Source organism: Candoia aspera, chromosome 1 (assembly GCF_035149785.1).
Source record: "Candoia aspera isolate rCanAsp1 chromosome 1, rCanAsp1.hap2, whole genome shotgun sequence".
NCBI lineage: Eukaryota > Metazoa > Chordata > Lepidosauria > Squamata > Boidae > Candoia > Candoia aspera.
Window position 1 is genome coordinate 223,750,714 of NC_086153.1, and position 18,887 is coordinate 223,769,600.

At 37.1% G+C, this 18,887-nt stretch overlaps 1 protein-coding gene across 12 annotated transcripts in view; it reads right to left on the reverse strand.

Moving 5' to 3' along the window:
• Positions 1-18,887, reverse strand: part of BIN1 (bridging integrator 1) — a 106,835-nt gene that overhangs the window by 25,093 nt on the left and 62,855 nt on the right. For 8 of the 12 annotated variants that reach the window (XM_063288818.1, XM_063288827.1, XM_063288823.1 and 5 more), the window contains exons 4-11: positions 18,705-18,799; positions 17,434-17,529; positions 15,142-15,249; positions 12,287-12,379; positions 7,009-7,094; positions 6,651-6,726; positions 5,567-5,649; positions 2,117-2,161 (exon numbers count right to left, since the gene is read on the reverse strand). In XM_063288818.1, coding sequence (XP_063144888.1) covers positions 2,117-2,161; positions 5,567-5,649; positions 6,651-6,726; positions 7,009-7,094; positions 12,287-12,379; positions 15,142-15,249; positions 17,434-17,529; positions 18,705-18,799 — 682 coding nt within the window. The remainder of the gene's footprint in view (positions 1-2,116; positions 2,162-5,566; positions 5,650-6,650; positions 6,727-7,008; positions 7,095-12,286; positions 12,380-15,141; positions 15,250-17,433; positions 17,530-18,704; positions 18,800-18,887) is intronic. The other 4 variants (XM_063288824.1, XM_063288829.1, XM_063288820.1 and 1 more) reach the window with 3 other exon arrangements.

Genomic DNA, 18,887 nt, shown 5'->3' on the forward strand with positions numbered 1-18,887 from the left:
TAACAAAAACCAACATCTCCATGCTCTGGTCTAAACTGCAATGCCTGCGGTGTCAAAGTTTGTCTACAATATAGCTGAGCTCTTGAATATTCCCTAAGATTTATTATACAGTGCATTAGAAATAAGCAGATCTCTGAGATCCAAGGAAGAATAGAAATTTTAATCTCCTGAGTATTTTTTTTTGGTGATCCTGCACAGTGTTCTGTGTTATACAATCAGTACTTTGATCTTTTAATCATGAATGTCACTGGATAGCCATGTGGCTTAGAGGGATGAGGCAGCTGATTTCTTATTTAAACAATGCAAAGCAAAAGGTTGAAAAATGGACCAGACTAACAAAAAAAGTGATGAAAGCTTGCTTTCCACACTACATTTTGTCAACTAAATATTCAAATGTTAGGGTTTAAAACAAAAAAAATCGAAACTACTGATATATAGCAATAGAATTTTTTTTAAAAAAATTCAGATCATCTCTATTGCGAATTTGCACTGGGAAATAAATTGTCCTAAATTCCGTATGATTTATGCTTAGGTAAACATATGTGGTTCTTGGTTCTAAGAGGTTCTAACTATAACCCATTGACCGCTGGAGAATCATCTGGAAGATGAAGATGCAAATAATCAAAGGTAAGCCACCAAATCACACCTCAACCATGTCTATCTTCTGTCTTTTATTGTGCCTCCTTAGACTCAAATCTTATCAAAAGACAGAGAGTTGGTGGAAATGAAACAATTGAGAACTCTCGTTACTCAAAGTCACTTAGTAATAGCAGCCATCATGCATATTTATTCAGCAAGCCAGTTAGTATAGAAAACATGTATTACAATAGTTTGTAATAAGACACCATGTACTCCAAGAAGCTGTTTAGTTTTTTCTCTCCTTTGAAGTCCATATTCTTTCTAGGGAGGTTTTTTTTCCCTCTATGCAACTGATACTAATCTCTTCAGGATAGAAATCATGATTTGTGATCAAGTCACAAAAAGCAAAGGAAGAAAAAAAGTTACTTTCCAAATGACTTTCACAAAGGAACAACAGGAGTCATAAGGGCTCTTTACTCAGAATTTGATGGAGTAAAGAGCTAATTTTCCTCCTTCTCTTTCCTCATAAATATTGGATTGCAAATATTTCAGAAGTTTCCTATTTTTAAAAGGGAACGTGGGTCACACAGTCATAACAGGGCAGCTAGCTTCAAAACTCAAATATTTTCTGGGAGGCAAGCCAGCAGAATATGGAGAAAGAACAGGAGCACTATTATAATTTACCACTTTTGTTGTGGAAGACATAGGATGCTATATGAGGAAATGTGACCAAAATGTCCAGCTATATAACAATTGCTCTGAAACAAACAAAAACTCTACTTATATATATATATCAAGTTCCATATTCCTCAAAAAAATACTGAAATTTTCTCCGTAGTTACTCGAACTGCAAAAGTCTATCATCCTCCTTCAGCACTGTTTATGTCTATTGCTACATCATATTAACTTAAGCTCTTGCAAAGAGATCACAGAAGCCTTACAAATATCAAGCAGAAATTTACAACAAATGATACATAGATTTCTAGTGAAGTAGTATCTTTAGTTCCTTAACAGGCCTTAGTTCAAATCTAACTTGGTATTCCTACTAGCTCTGTATAGTATGTGTAAAATAGGGGCCCAATTCAGTCTGAAACATTAAAGGAAAAGCAACACCCTTTCCTCATTTGGAAGGGTACAATATCATAACCCACTAAAGCAAACAGAGTTAGGTTATCTGGTTGTCCTGATAAGCATTTATCTCTAGGTACAGAGCACAAAGTATTACAGCTATTCTTGAGGAATGTATTAGGAAACATAAAGACTTTCATCATAAATTCCACAGATCTTCCACTGAAAATGTATAAAAGGGGGATGGTGAGATTAAAACAAACAATAAAGTATTTGGATTATTCAGACACACACAAAGGCAAACTCAAACAATTCTGAGACAAAGTGGTTTAAGTCATGCAAAGAAAAAAAGGAAAAACCCCTATAGTCATCAAGCTACCAATGCACTATGCTGTTAGAATGCAGCCTGGCTTTTGCCTTTGTCATCCAAATCAGACCATGTGGAGAATGCACTTTGCCATTCTGGTACCTGCTCATCGTTTTCCTCAGCCTGGAGAAGAGTTTAGTTTTCTTTCTGTTGAGGACGGCACACGTAAGTGATCTCCATTACAACACGGCTCAACCAATGAGAAAGAAAGGTGAAGATTCCGTGCATGAGCTAATGCAATTACTGTGAAGATATTCGTTCATGTGTCCCAGTGTGTCATCTTAGCATGGTAACAGGTATGCACACTGGACATTTTCAACTAAAAAATACATCCATTAAGTGCTATGGCAGTGCCCAGTGGATGGGAAGAGGAAAGAGGAAGAGCAGGATACTTGTCACCACTTTCCTCAGATTACATCAAAGTTGTATTGGAAAAGAAATGTTGATGATTGGAAGAGGGCTAAGAAGAAGTACCCAATAGTTCCAGCAGAGGGCTGAGTTTTGGCAACTAATGTTGCCAGGTCTATCACAAGATCAATGAACACTGCGAGCCTTGAAAAGTGTCTGCTTGTAATTTGAGAAAACTGATCTTCTTTAAACATTACATTAGCAACATGGGAATCGTTTTCCAGTGGGATCATGTTACAGCACTAATGTGATCTCAGAAGCCCCGTAGCCACATGGATTAGGTCAATTACATATTTTCTTAATACCATCCACAAGCCCAACCAGACACTAATTTGACATTAAGATCCCAAATTATGGTACAGAATGGGTGAGGGTGTCCTGAAAAATCAATTCCCACAAAGCATAAATTTATTTTATTTATTTATTTATTAAATTTATATCACCGCCCATCTCCCCCAATTGTTTGAACTACTGTGGTACATTGGATTATGTCAGCTGAAAATAGATGTCAGATCTGTTGGGGTACTGGTATCCTCACACCATCACATAATATCTTTCTTATGATGGGCCTTCTTGCCCTTTCTAAGCTATCAGTGATATACAGTTTTTTCCACCTCTATTTCTATCGCTATTTCCAAAGTACACAGATAAGGTATTTTATGAAATACTTTTGGCTTGTAAATATAATTGATACAATAGTGCCTAGTTTCCACTTTATTTATTTATTTACTTAAATTTGTATCACCGCCCATCTCCCCCAACGGGGGACTTTAATTTTGCATTTTTATCTGAAACCTTATTTTTGGCTTCAACTCTACTGTTATGCCTAACCCAGTGCTATTCAGACAGACTTCATAGAAAGAACAAAACAAATACTTGGTTCAAGCATGGCGTAACTCCTTTCAGATGAGGTATCAATAGAAAGGAATCTATAGCACTGAAATAATCACAGTATTGAAATTACATTAATCCAAGTAGAATGGATAAAGAAAATTTCACTTAAAGGGAACAAAGTAATTATTCTTGTCATGGTTCCTATCCATTTAAGAGAGCAATCGTATGCATATTTACTCAAAAGTCAAGCCCCACTGGTTGCTTACTACCAGGTTAGTGTTTACAGATCTTCATCAATCAGTTCAGTGCTCTTCTTTCTCTCTGCTTGTTGCTGTATTATTTGGGGAGATCTTAACTTATTATATAAAATAAGAGTATTACTGTTGACTCCATTTATTTGTTCAGTCTCTCCCATTCTTTCTTCATTCTTCTTGTATCTTTTTCCATTATTTTATCACAGATCTGTTTTATTTAGTGTTGGGTGGAATTGTGTTTATAGAGGGTCTAAATTATGCTCTCTCTCTTTGGAAAACCTAAAGTGTTCAACTCATTGCCAAGAATACAGGAACTGCTAGATTTTCCGATGCCAATTCAATTTCCAGATTCATCTTCCCTTTGTTCTGCTGTGTGTGCAGGAGTAGTTTCACATAAATAAGGAACCATGTTAACTTCCATTTGCTTTCCAAAAGAAGTACAGTCAGGCCATAGTAATCTTTCCCTAATGATGGCTTGGCACATTTCATCTCATCAATGCGAATACGGCAACTAGGACTCAGAGCAGTTGGGAATCTGACTTCCCAAAATGCTTCATCATTCGCATATTTGGATGAAAGTCAGAAACCATCTGTTCCAAAAAGTGAGTCCTACTTTCCTCTTAACTGTATGAGCTGAGGGTTGGGGAAAATATTGTATATTCATAATCTTGGCAGATTGCATGCCCTCTTCCTTTCCTTGTCTCTAATTGGAATTGGCTTCATCAGATATATCTGTAGTGAATTCCTTCACACAGAATTTCACAGTACTGATAAAAAAAATATTGAATTTAATAGTAAAGTCATCAGTAAATAGTAAAGTCATCAATAATTACCTTAAAATACTGGGGGGGGGGAGATCAAAGGACATTCACCAGCTTTGCTTGAATTTCCTATGGTATTTCAAAAGCACCCTTATCGTATAGCAAAAATACTAATATAATATTGTGATGAATCTTCTATAGTATTATTCTTTATGTGTGTAGTGTATATACAGTAGATCTGCTTTCCAGTTCAGATAAACACATGATCATCTAAATGTGGCCACTGCATATAATTGTATGCCAGAATTGCACTGACTTGTTTACTAATATATTCAACCTTATAGATGCCATCCTAGATATATTTATTGTTGTGTAAACCTAATTTCTTTTTATGGAATTGTGCTAAAAGGTGTCTGATATGGAGCTGTGACCCTTAAGAATAGAAATCATAAGTAACAGAGTCAAGGAGCTCAAAGGGCCAGCCTTTAGCCCCAGAGCTGAGAATAAGGTTTATTATTATTTATTATTATTTATATAGCACCATCAATGTGCATGGCATTTTACACAGTACAAGAGAACAAGTCCCTGCCCCAAGGAGCTTACAATCTAAAAATTGACAGAGGGAAACAACAGAGGAAGGGAAGGGAAATGGAGACAAGGATAAATGGAAAAAGAATATGTGATTAGTTCTATTAGACATACTTAACGCTGACGTACAAAAAGATATGGAAACCAGAATATTATGCCAAGAAGACCGCTTTATAACAGAATCAGTTCTGGTGAGTTAAACATTAGCCCAAAAGTACTGAAATGTACTTTTCCCATCACTGTATCTCCATAAAAGCTTCAATTGCTAAATTTCTGAGGGCCAGTCTAGGGATAAAAATACCATAGCTGAAGACTGAAGAGTCCATTCATAAGAAAATATAGCATTTCCTACACTTTTCCAACATTTCTTCCTTTTTCCTGCTATTCAAGTAGTTATATTGTTTAAATGTGTTTAAATAAATGCATGCAGACACATACACACACACATTTTAATGTACAATTCGATCTGTGCCTTGTTTTGAGGCAGATAGGGAAATGGCACATTTAACCATGAAAAGTACTGGGGAGATGTTTCCTGGGAGGCCAGGATGGAAGGAAAGAGAAACACTTAATCTAAGTTATGATCAGTGTAATCAGAAGACACTAGTCACAGAATAAGATAGATGGACATAGTGCTGCCGAGCTTTTGACAATAAAAGATGTTTCCATTCTTCTTGAAAAATAGACATTGGTTTACACGTACTAACCTTGGCTGAGCTTTAATGGGATAGGTGCATGTTGCATGTTCTTTCTCTAGAGTCACAAGGACATCACTCAGGTTTTGGTTTAACTGAGACAATAAATAAACAAAAGTTCAAAACAAGGGGAAAAAAATTACAGGTCAGTATAACAAAGAGCCTATCAGAAACGTACAAGTACACTGAGGATCCCAAGAAGAGGGTACTTTGCTAAGTGAAGGATTATGCCGTTCATTTATATCACCTTCATATCACAGTAAAGTAAACTGAAAGCACTAGGTACTCTGGGGCATTTTTTGAAACAGATGCCATATGAGCAAAATCTGTGACTGACGCACACACAATAAAAAGCGAAAAACAGTTCAGTTCACGTTTCTTCATTTTCTCAGTTTCTCCTCCTCTGGCTCAGCTTCACATATTTGAACTGCTCCAGGCCCTTCCATCAATACAGACTCTTTGTTTCTCACTGGGACTTAATGCCGGCCTTCTTCTCTCTCTGCCCATCGCCAGCCAACCTTGCCCACCTGGGTTGCTATGGAACCCCAGTCTGTCATTAAAATAGACATCAGGCCAAACCAGTGTTTGCCCTGAGGAAAGGAGTTCATCTATGCTGGCAGCCCTGCGCCTCAGTGGTCAGTGGATCTCTCTGACTCTAATGAAATGCAGATATCTTCTGGCATCACTTTTGCCCAAGGAAAAATGAGAGAAACGGGATCACCTCTAATTACCCCAGAGAAACAGCCTGTCCAAGTTTTCATCTGATAAACTGCTATGGTGTTGGAAGAATGTACAGCACAGTTGATAAGCATAACATTACTGTGGTCTGGTTCTAGCACTTTTTTATTTAAATTGCTCCCATGAGCTATGGGAAAGCACACACAGGTCTGTGATCAATGTAAATAATGTGAAACCTCTGTACAACTTTGCTATTAGTAATAGTGCTATTAGTTAAAAAGACACATCAAACATTAAAAAGAACTGTATCAGCATCCCTGAGCATCATCAGCTAACACAATTGCCTTATAATAAGAAAAAGTAGGAAGGAGAAACTGTGTGGCATACCAATAGGAAGAAGAACACCTCGAAACTTTACCTTGCTCATTTCCTTATGAAAATTCTCTTCTAAGCCAGCAATATTCTGGAATGTGTTGACATAGAAACCAACACGGCTAGAAAATGAAACAGTACAAGTCAATGGAGATACAGGCAGATGCTTTCCCTTCAGCTTTACCCCACTTGTTAATCAGCTTTCATTTCCTTCATTCCTCTTTTGTAGACTGGAACATGTGATTTCCACTTAGCAAAAGAAACAGAATAGCATGGACAGAATACTTTAGTTGAGCTTCCTTGGAGCAAGAACCAATCAAGATTTTGTTAATTCCTCCGCTGAGACCCCCCTCTCCTTCCCAGAAATATATAGGTAGAATAAAGAGCATTTTTCCAGTGCTCACCTATTCCATAGTGAAGGCAGTTCTTCCTGAAGATCAATGTTCATCTCCTCAAATACTTTCTGGGCTTTTACTAATTCTTCTTCAGCCTGAAGAAAAGAGGTGGGATATCAACAAGCCCATATATAACCATATATATAATTCAGGAGAGAGTTTATATATGTTCATGTATGTTCCATATGTTTCAAGAGTCTTCCATAATAAAAATTAAATGAAAAAATGCCCTGGGTCTGATACAAGGAACTCTTAATGACACCCTATAGGGAAGCCCAATGCTCTTTGAGAGTTTTGGATGGAATATATAGATATTGAAGAAACAAAGTTTATATATTGCTTTCATGTTCTTTCATATCTCTCTCATATTGTTTTGAATGTCTTAAATGTTATTCTATGCCATGGACTTAACATAACTGAAACTGTATTTGTAAAATAAGGGTTTTCATGAGCAAGACTCCTGCTTTACCATGTTGAAGAACTTCACAGCAGAACCACTACAAGGTTGGGTTACCTGACTTAATGTTTAAAAGCAAGGCCTGCTCAGGAGTAGCACAGTAGTACAGTATCTCTGTGTAGTACAATGATGATCTGGAAAACATTTACTGTAATATGAGCTGGCAACCTGAGCAGACAGAAATGTTCTGCAATGCCCTTCTACTTCCCCATGGCCATCTCTCCCCAATAAAGGTGAGAATTCCATGTGTAGCTGCAGGAATGGAAACTGCTTATGTGGCTAATACTAGGAGTTCCAAAAGGCACATTACTCTAGTTCATTCTCAGAACACATCTACAAAAATGTGGGAAATGGCAGTCTACATACCAGTAAGAGTTATGACATATACACAGACTTCTGGAATTCCATGGAAATGCAATTGTGCAATATTCAGTTCAAAGTAAAACTTATATAAGTAAATGGTTGATACTCCCCAGGTGGTTAGGGCTAGCACCAAGTTTTAAAGAGCCTAACGAAGTAATAACGGTAGGTACATATGTATCTAGACACTAATGAAATAGAATATTTAACCAGTAAATATACAGAAGCTTCATTTTATATCATATATAGTCTACCATAATATGGGTAAATAGTGAAGCTGGACTCTTACCAATTCAGCAAGAAAAAAACAGAAACTGTTTATATACCAATAAAATGGCAGGAATGCCAAGAGGTCCCTAAGGACAACTTATAGATTACTTATATATCACTATAATAACTGTACCTTAGAATGCACGTAAGTCAAGGAGCCCTCTGTCCTTGAAAAGAAATTCTAAGAAGACTTCAGTCACCCTATGTAAGATGCTAATATGTGCAACACAAGTCAGAATCTTTAGTTAAAGCAGAAATACGTTTTCCTAGTGAAGATATATACTCTAACGGTAGCTTAGTGCCTGATTGGGCTTTTTTTTAAAGCATGGAGGGAGGGTGTCACATGATTTGATATTGATGAATGGCTGAATTAAGCAGTGGTCAGAATTTAATAGCAAAGTCAGGGGTTGAAGCATATAAACTGCATATTACATTATTACTTGGAATCTCACTACTGAGCTAGTCTACTTTTCCATTCTTGGCGGACAGAATTATTCATGCTCAAGGAACTGAAAAAGCAATCTCTTGCTCCAATATTGTGAGAAAGAAATACCCAAGGCAACGTTCACTCTATAAACAAATTATAAGAGGCTCTTAAATCCAATTACAATACTATGGTTTCCCATGGGAATCAGTTTGGCAATCCTCCTCAACAAATAGTTATTATGACAATTATTTGTCTCTTCATCTTAAGGGTAATTAATAATAATAATATAAATATAAAATATAAAAATATTGAGATACGCTCTGCTATAGTTATACAAAGCAATGATCAAAGATAGTAACTAAACTGAACAGTCAAAAAGGGAATAGAAAACAAATCTGACCAGGAGTATCATGCACAAATTCTACCTTGCTACACAAATCTCATGGCTTCTTTCTACATTCTGTTTTTACAACAGCTGAGAAATTGTATGGAAATGGCAGAAATGGAATTTGACCAATAAACAAGGATCACTTCAAAATATTCCTGAAAAAGAGATACATTTTGGAAACAGCTGATATGGTTGATTTTAAATCAACTGAATATTTATTTCAACTCAACAAACTGAGAATTTGTTTTTAATTTATTTTAAGATTGTTTCCCACCCACGGTCATTTGCTGAGATGGGCAACTGTACAAATTGAATAAATAATAAAAAAATAAAAAATTGCTTATATAACTATTACGTTCTTATATCATTGCTTCTATTTGATGTGTCAACTTTATTAACATTTGCATCGGTAAAGTGTTAGTGTTGCTCTGATATGTATTGCTCAAAGCTATTTGGACTGAAGTGATATATAAACCCTACAATAAATAAGCAAGCAAGCATTTCAATTCCAGAAACAAGCACTATTCACTGGATCACAATAGTTCTTTTAATCCACCTTTTTTTACTTATGAAATATAATTCAGAAATTAATGGATACATTGGGGGGTGAGGTCTCTGTAGAACAAGCAATGTTAGTGATCTGCATTTCCTAGACCTTTTATATCCAAGTAATTTTTAATCTTTTAAGATACTAATCATATTAGTTGGTGTTTTAGCATTATACCACCTCTATATAGTTTGCTAACAAAATCACCCCTAAAAGCTACTTAACTATCTATGTCATCTGGATTCACTTGAAATTTCCAGTGCCAATTTCTGCAGATTTTAAAATTTTAATTTGAATTTTTTTTAAATACTAGATTCAAATATGATCTATTTTCATCCTCATGGAGGAATTCCAAAAGCAAGATGAAACGGCTGCCCATCTGATTCATGAACATAAAGAAAAAGAGTTTCTTTATACATAGTTGATTCTGGGCCAGTTTTACAAAGCAAGCATCTGTAGTGCTTTTAGTCAGCATTTCAATGGGGTTGTAGGAAGGCAGGAATTTGCTGTCTTAAGCAATTGAATATATTCCAGAAGAGAACACTGCTAGAGTAGTAATTTATTTCTACCCTCTTGAGACACCTCCCCTCATCTTTCTGATAGAAAAATGTAAATCTACTTCCATGTTATTTACTGCCTATCTGATAAAAGACAAGAGATTATGGCAGGAACCAAGGAATTAAAAGTTAGCTCACCTACAAAAAGAACCACATACTAGGGTGTGCACAAACCAGAAAAGTTTTGAACTTGAAATCCAAAAGTTCTGATGAACCATTCCGGGTGGACTACTCCAAGGACATTAGCAGTGGCTAAGAGGAAGTAGAGGAGGGAAGATCCTGTGAAGATTGGAGGGTAGGCAGGCCACTTGGCTATGCCATATTTGAAGCTAATTGGTTTCAAGCACAGCACATTCAAGTGGCCCACTAGTTTCCTAATCTTTCTACCATGTTCTTTTTTCTATCTTCCCTTAGCCGCCACCACCAATTTCCTTGGCTTCAAGAGCTGCAAATCTAACCAACTCACCCGCACCTCTCCCCAATATTCCCAGTAACATATTTTTCCTACCTTCCCTTAGTAGCCACTGATTATGTTTGGGTTTTGTCCCACTCTTTCCCCCCAGAAATGCTGGAACACACATCTGGACCAAACACATGTTTCAGTCCAGATACAGACCACCCAAAACTCTCATCAGTCCAAATTTAAAAAGTCAATGGTCAGGGGTGATAGTAGTCCAAACCATCTGGAATTTGAGAAGCTGGGTTTTAAGTAGCCAGCACAAGAATAAAACTTACTCACTGACCAGTTCAGGGAAGCCACAAAAAAGGAAATAGGTTCCTTTCATTCAGGACAATAAATTATGATCCTCCACTATTTGCTCTTTTTTCTCTTTTATTTAATTCTTTGCTTCATTTAGCTTTCTTAGTTCCCAAGTGTGTCCATTGTTAAAACACAATACACTAAGGTGGTCCTTATTTCTGTTCCTCATGGCATACAGACATCTGATAACTCTTATTCACTTATTAGAAAATTGTTTCCCATAAGGCTTTTGGATGTTCAGAATTCTTGGCAGGATCTTATTTACTGGCACCCCATCTTCTTCAAATTATTTTAGGAAAAAAGGATTACATTGTCCAGAGACATTTCTAATCATAAAGCAGAACAAGCATTAAAAATTGTAAAAACTGTCTTAAAGCTTGCTCTCAACCCATTTTTTAAAAATCTGGATTTTATAAAAAGCTAATCTATGAAATATCATGTACAAACAGAACTTAAGAATCACAAGGAAGCCCACACAGTTCTGGCAACTCAACAACAAAAGGATTCTTTTCTCCTTGCTTGTTATACAGTTACAGTAAAAGAGTGAAGTTAGGGAAAGGGATATGGCAATAGAACAACAGTATCATTTCTGGGGCTTCCACATGAAATGGATCCTGGGATTTAACAGCTGGATTTTAATGAAGGAGAAGAGTAACTGTTGACCAAGAACCATGGTCAACCAGTCTGAAATTTGAATGAGAGTGAAGGACTTTAGGTACTGGTGAGTTATTAAAAATAGTAAGCCTTGCTATAAAGCCTTTGATACTCAGTCCTATATAAAAGGAGTATGAGAATCTAAATACATAACAAGAAGAGGCTACTGTATGATATGCAGATATACACTTGTCTCCCCTCTTTATCATGTATAGATCTCAGAATCCATAAATATTGGATCATGATTCAGGAACTATAAATTCCTAGCCAAATACTACTTCTAAATAAGCAATACCAGTTGCCACATATTTTTTTTAATCCATTCAGTTGTGTCCTTGGAGATTGCCTAGACAAGTCCCTGCAGTTTTCTTGGCAATGTTTTCAGAAGTGGTTTGCCATTGCCTGCTTTTTAGGGCTGAGACAGAGTGACTGGCCCAAGGTCACCCAACCGGCTTCATGGCGGGACTAGAACTCTCGGTCTCCTGGTTTCTAACATGATGCCTTCACCACTACACCAAACGGGCTCTCTGCCACACAATAGAGACACAGAAATTAAACAGAAACTACTGGAACCAGTTCTCCACCTTCTATCCTATCTTCTCACTGGTCACCGGTACATTTAATTGCTGATGAGGACATTGTGTCATATATTAATCAAATGGTACACAAAATCAGAAAAATTACATCACTTTTTCAAACTTGTTTTGGCTTCAAGAAGTCTAAATTTTAAGTCAATGTTCTCCCCAGAGAAAAGAATACTTCTGTGGGAGGTTAGAGTGAACGCTGCCTGGGGAATAAGCATAGGAGAGGGCTTCAGCCAGACACAGCACATGCAGGGTTAGACAGCAAGAGAGGCTGGGACATCACCTGATTCCGCAGCAGGTTAGTCTGAGCTACGAGATGCGCTTGTAGCTTCCCTTGGCACCACTGAGGCGCAGCTTTCTCAAGCAACGAGACAGGCTGGGCAAGAGCAGTTTCAAAACAAAAACAAGAAGAAAACAGACACCTTTTGAGAATTACTCTTTTTTAAAGAAAAATGAAATAATAAATGCCGGGATGAACCAACAACCCCCGACAAAAAAACAGAAAGTCAGTATTAAGTGATAAGTCAAGGGTGAATCCTATATGACATGCCAAGTCTAGCAGTAATTAATGGTCCACAGAATGATCAATGAACCCCAGAGCCAGCAGAGCTTACGAACACTCCAGCTGCAGAGAGCAACAGAGAAGAAATTGTTAGTCATTTAGATGGCAACAGTTTCCAACCTTACTTCGTCTCCTTCCGTAAGTCATAAGCAACTTCAAGAGGAGCCAAGATTAAAAGACAACATCATTTGTTGCAGCCATGCAGATTATTCACATTTTGTAGCATTTTAACATCAGTTTATAAAATGGCTGGAAAAGCCTGCTCCTTGAACTGGTTCTTGTCCTTTTAACAGTATGACAGGCATGGACATGCCTGATGGGAAATGGTTTCTTAATTATTAAATAGCTCCCTGTAACATCTTCCATAGGTCAGAAGAACACAGTACAATAGCAACATGTGTTACTTGCCTTAAAGCAGGGTTCTCCAAAGTGGTCACTATTGACACCCAAGATTTGATGGGACTCTCCAAGGGGTCAATGTTATGGTTGTTGTTGTTGTTATTATTATTATTATTATTCATAGTACTATTAGTTAAAGTAGTATTTATTAAATGATTTTCATATAATAAATGTTTAGTGAACAATCTGAAACTTCATGAAGGGGTCAGTGAGCTGAAGAGTTTGTGGACCCCTGCCTTAAAGTGACTAGAAGGTCTAGCTCAGGTCATATAGCTATTCCTAGTCTCAGATCCATGTTTCTGCATGAAGGCCTGATACAGGGAAACTTAAGACTCATCCATGCTAGCCATGTCCAGATCTTGGAATGCTGGACATGCAGTTCTATATGCATAATGTTCCTCGCCTCAGAATTCCAAACTCAAGCTGGAAAGGTAGAAATGTAGGAGCCAGGATCGGGGCCACACATATGGAGCCAGGAACTTTGCCCCCACATCTCTCTGATTATGTTAAAGTATGAAAAGGGTTTATTACGAAAATACAGCAATACATGTACATTGTGGAGAAAGGCAAAAGGAAATATGCTTTTACAGTTGGGTCCTGCATAATCTGAAGAGAATTACTTATTACTACATCTCTGTGCTCACTCACTATTACCAGCACAAGCCGTTTCTTCATACACAGTTGTTTCTGAGAAATAATTAGAAACAAAACTATTCTGCTCATTGAAACAATTTTAATTTTCTGAAGATTTTAGTATATAGCCATGCAGCTTTGTTGAATCCTAACATTTCAATCTTTTAAACAATATGTCACACTATTTTTTGTCCAGAAGTTCCAATAAATGAATTAAAATTATTTTCATGATTTTTAAATAATATCAGGCTGCTTTAGAATTGATTTTCAAATTGAAGATAAATTTCTGCTAGTGTACCATTAAGCTCAGAGTTCACATTCAGGACACAGATTAATTATTAGTGAGCATCTTAGCATAATGAATTAGTATTACTATAACTCAAAATATATCTTACTTTAACACTATTCTACACAACTAAACTTTTGGTAAACCAATTAAAGAGGATTGAGGGGAAAGATTTCCCATAATAATACAGTTGGGTTTTCTCTGATGTTGTACTGAGAGAGATGAACAAAGCAAAATTATATCCCATCACACTTGACAAGTCAGATCTAGGTCCCTTTTCTCCTTCAGGAAGAAAAAGCATTAGTCTTCTTTCTTCATGTCCATCTCCATTGTGACAGTTGACAACTCTCTAAGGCTAAGGTGGGAGTAAGTTGCATCAAATGCAATGGCACTTCCTTAAACATCCACAGGATTTTACAGCAGGTCATTTAGAATGCGGATGAGGGCCACATAGAGCTACATGAATTGAAGAGTATTCCCCCATTAGTGATATGTTTAGATTTTTCAGAGCAAAAGGAACAATATTCACAGAGCTTGATTGAGAAGATGCTTAATCCAAAGTTCACAAAATCACTCCAGCTGATATCCATGACTTGTGTCATCAGCATTCTTAGCAATGGTTGCAGATAGAAATGTACAGCAGTTACCTCTGTCCAAAGAGGCAGGTGCCTCTCACCTGAAAAAGCCTGGACAATCTGCCCTAGCAAAATCACTTTTCCCCATGACGCAAATAGTCCCATCAGAAAAGGCTGGATCAGCCAGAAACTCTGAATGGGAAATTCTGAGAGTTGAAGTCCACACATCTTCAAGCTGCCCTAAATGCTTCATTAATTCAGGAGAAAAGGAATACTTATGGAAAGAGCACTTTCTGGACTGATTTTCATCACCACCTAGCTGTAAGACTTCTTGTTTCCTCATTTAGTTCTCTCCTTTTAGCACTGACACACACCTACTGATTTTCCATCTCAGCTGTAAATAATAGTTTTTGCATTGTTTTTCATTTTAAGATAAAATCATGTTTGTCAGGAATTCTGAAAGTTGCTTTCTGGACTCCTAACAACAAAAAGCTGATTGTTTTGTAGAATACTAAAACAAAAAAGCATTATCCAGGCAATGAAACACATATTTTTCTTCAACTGAAAATCAATGCTTTTACATTTAGGAAAAAAAATATAGAGCAGTACAAATACCTTAAATTCCTTGGTTAACAACAAAAAGAGAAAAACTAGCCATACCACCTCTTACAAGGGCTCTTTACCTTGGCAATTTTAGCTTCATCTTTCTTCTTTGCAGTTTGAAGAGATTCATAATGGTGCCTGGCACTGTCATAGTCTACAAGTTTCCTTCCCCGTTTAGCAATGCGAGACTGAAAGGGGATGTAGAAAGAACATGAAAGACATGAACTGAATACTGAACACCAGAGCCACAAATGAACAACTTTTACAGTCCAATGTACATGCATTCTCCCAATTATGCTACCAAAAAGCAACTGTCTTATAGTCAGGATTCTTAAACCTGTTTAAGACCAATGTAAATAATTATTTCAACCTTTTTCTCTCAATGTATATGTGACTGCTTTACTATATGCTGAAATTTCTGATGCACAGCACCCCCCACAACCTCCCACCCACCCACCCACCCACCCACCCACCCACCCCCAATTGGCAAATGCACCAATGGAAACCAAAGGAGAGAGTTGGCATTTTGTGTGTGTGTCTTTCTACCAGCTAGTTGGATGGAATACTAGCTGGCTGAGTGGAAGGTTGAAGCACAGCAATGAGTTATCTTTTTTATCTTCAGAGCAGCCTTGTGAGAGAGGTTGGAGTGAGATGCAGTGACTTTGTACAATTTCATCTTCCAGCTTTCCCATTTCCCCAAAATGATCCACTAACCCTACTACCTTGAATACTTTTATGCAAGTATTTCTCTCTCTCTTTGGGCATTTCAACTCAGCCACGACCAGCCTTGATCCTCAAACCCTCGGCAGCTGTTTTGGGCCATTACATGAGAGTCCTCAGTGCTGCACTTGATCCTTCCACTGACCCAGGTAGCACTGCCTCCAACTAGCTAATGAAAGGGCACAAAGATTCACAGGAAGCCACCTGGACTCTTCCTGCCCACCTCCCTTCTGTCCTCATTGAATTTGCTTTTCACAGTGAGGAAAAAAAATCCCCAACTGGTCACTGGGGTAGGGTGGGGCAGGCAGAGCCCAAAAGCCCTCCTCTCAGAACAATTGGGGAGCAATGGGTTTCTGATACAAAAAGCCTCTAATTTTATGTATCACTTTGCTGAAAATTAGCGGTCATACAGATTTTTGCAGCCCAGATATGGTAACTCAAAAAAACAAAAAAAGTAGAGGTGAGCTCCAAACTGGAGAAGCATTCTGCCTCACAGAATCTCACTGCTATCACCTGTTGCCAATTTCAACAAAATAGTTCTCCTAATCTAAGCTACCATTGCTGAAGAGTCACTGCAAGCTGCTAGCCAAGCCAGCAGTTATATATGTGGGTGACTGCTTATGAAACTAAACAGCACTGAAGTGGTTACCTGAAAATAAGTATTAAAAATATATAACTGCCTTCATAAAATGGATTAATTGCAAGAAAAGGGAAGGTTAGTTTTGCTATTCTTCTAGGATACAGCAGAAAATTAAATGATTTCTCTAACACCGAGTCAAGGTGACCGTTTCCGTGTAGGAACTAAATTACAAGTATTGCCGTATGGCAAACACATTGCCTTGTTGCGCTGGAGAAAAGAAAGCTGAGAAAAATCTCAGGATTGAACTGCAGTTCTCCCTGTTAGCTATAAGTCTCCATATATAGATGCAGTGAAGGACTGAAAAGAACAAGAATGGTTTCCCCTTGCAGTTCTGCTTTGTTGAGGAAGAAGGGAGGAGGAGAAGAAATACAGAACAGCAGCTTTCTGCCCTAAACAAAACCTCATTCAGGTATATAAAATATAATTCACTTAGAAAACCACTTCGTATTATTTCCTTTGCTCTAAATTTTGAAGTATTTTTCTCCTTAATTAATTAATTAGTTAAAAAGAAGTATGTCATTGTCACTGATGCATTTTTGCTTTGGGAGCTCTGAGAGATGAAACAGGAAAAAAAGAACTCAACAGATCATATCGAAATCATGCTAATTTTTCATTAGCTTAAGGCCACAAAACAATAAAAACTAGCTCCTGTTTTCCACAGCAAAAACCAAACTTCAATTTCAAAAACTGTATTACTAAAAAAAAAAAATGAAAGAAAAAAACTATAGGAAAGAAAATAGTTGTGCATGTTGAGAGAATGGATAGTGTACAGCCAAACAGTACTTACCATCCACTCAGAATCTGGGAGAAGGGTTTTTTCATCATACTGAATAACAGTTTCTGATGTGATATATATTTTATGGTTTTAGTAAGTTTTATATTTCAAATAAATCAAGCTACTTCCATTACTCTATTTCACCTAAAACAAACGTTGTCTTTGATAAGTTTTACCATCTGTTAGGACTACTGTTGATTGATTGATTGATTGATTGACTGAAAGTGAGACCCGCACCTTTATGTCTGGGAACTGGCCAAGATAGGTGTCCATAGTGAGCAGTGCTTGATCTACCAGTTTCTGATGAAAGTCTATCCAAAGCAGATCATTGTTCTGGAACAGAGTAAGAGCAATGTGGGAAGAGTTGTTTCCAAGGGTTATTTTATGCATTATGCAGCTCAAATTCATCTATATTAGCAAATGTACAGTAACAGTGAGATACATTTCATCCCTCGCTTAATAAGTGAATCTATAACACAAATCTTGGTCATGTCTGAAGCTTCCGTTTTTAGTATCTGTATGTATAACAGCACTGGGATCTATTCCTACAACTGTCATGTATTTTTTCTAGACAACTTTAAAAGCTACAATTATTTACAAGATTTGGACAAAGATACTACTTTAATGAAACTTCTGTACAGCAAGGAAAACTCTAACTGTTGAATTTCAACCTACCATGCAGAAATTCAAGGCAGAAAAGATTTACTTGGAATATTTGCTATATGACAAATATTTCTATGCCTTTTTTCTGTTCCTGATATAGTTTGAACTTTATGAGATATATGGATTCCATCAATTCACCACTGTTTTTCTCTAAGCAGCTACATCGGCAGGTGCCCCACGATCACATTAAGTTAGAAAATATTACATATTTGTAGATACTCAAGATCAGTACAATTCTATGGGTCTGGTTGTATACTGGCCAGCTGTGAAGCTTGCTATTGTTAATTGCTTCTTGTTCTCATGTGGAATTTTTAGAATCACACAAAGGATATTTTGTATCATAGAACACACTGGCCCAATTTGTGCATAACACAAAACCATAGTTAAGCATTGCAAGAACTAGTGAGCTCAAGATTTTGGTTTGAATACTCCCCCATTCCTGCTTTGCTGCTATAGGCACAAGGAAGAGATTGGAAACACCATCTTCTAACCACAAAGGTTATTCTACACAACAAAGACAAGCTGTAATTAATTTAAACCATGGTTCATTAAACAAAGCAGGATTAAATCATGTCATATGATCATGGCATCTTTCAGTAAATTAATCCTTTCTAAACAAATTGCAGAATCAAGAGGAAGTGATGGCTTCTATTCTTCTCCTTGTGACAGTTATCAAAGGAAGATGGAGTGTGCAAGTCTGAGATACAAGCACATTTATTTGTGTCATACTAAACTATGGTTCAACAATGTAGCAAACCAAATAACTATGTTACAAACCATATAAAACTTGCTGGCTCCACAGAACATTGATCACAATACATTTATAATGCTTATCCAAACCTCACCTCTACTATTTTGTTAGTGTCATCCCTTCCTGGCCAATCCGGTTCATATACTTCTTGCAAACACTCTGCAAGTTTCCTGGAGGCTTCATGCATTGCTTTGAAATAGAAAAGAATTAACACAGTAGTACCCAAATAATTATTCTCCCACTCACAAAAAGAAAAAAGAAAAAACCCCACCTTGCT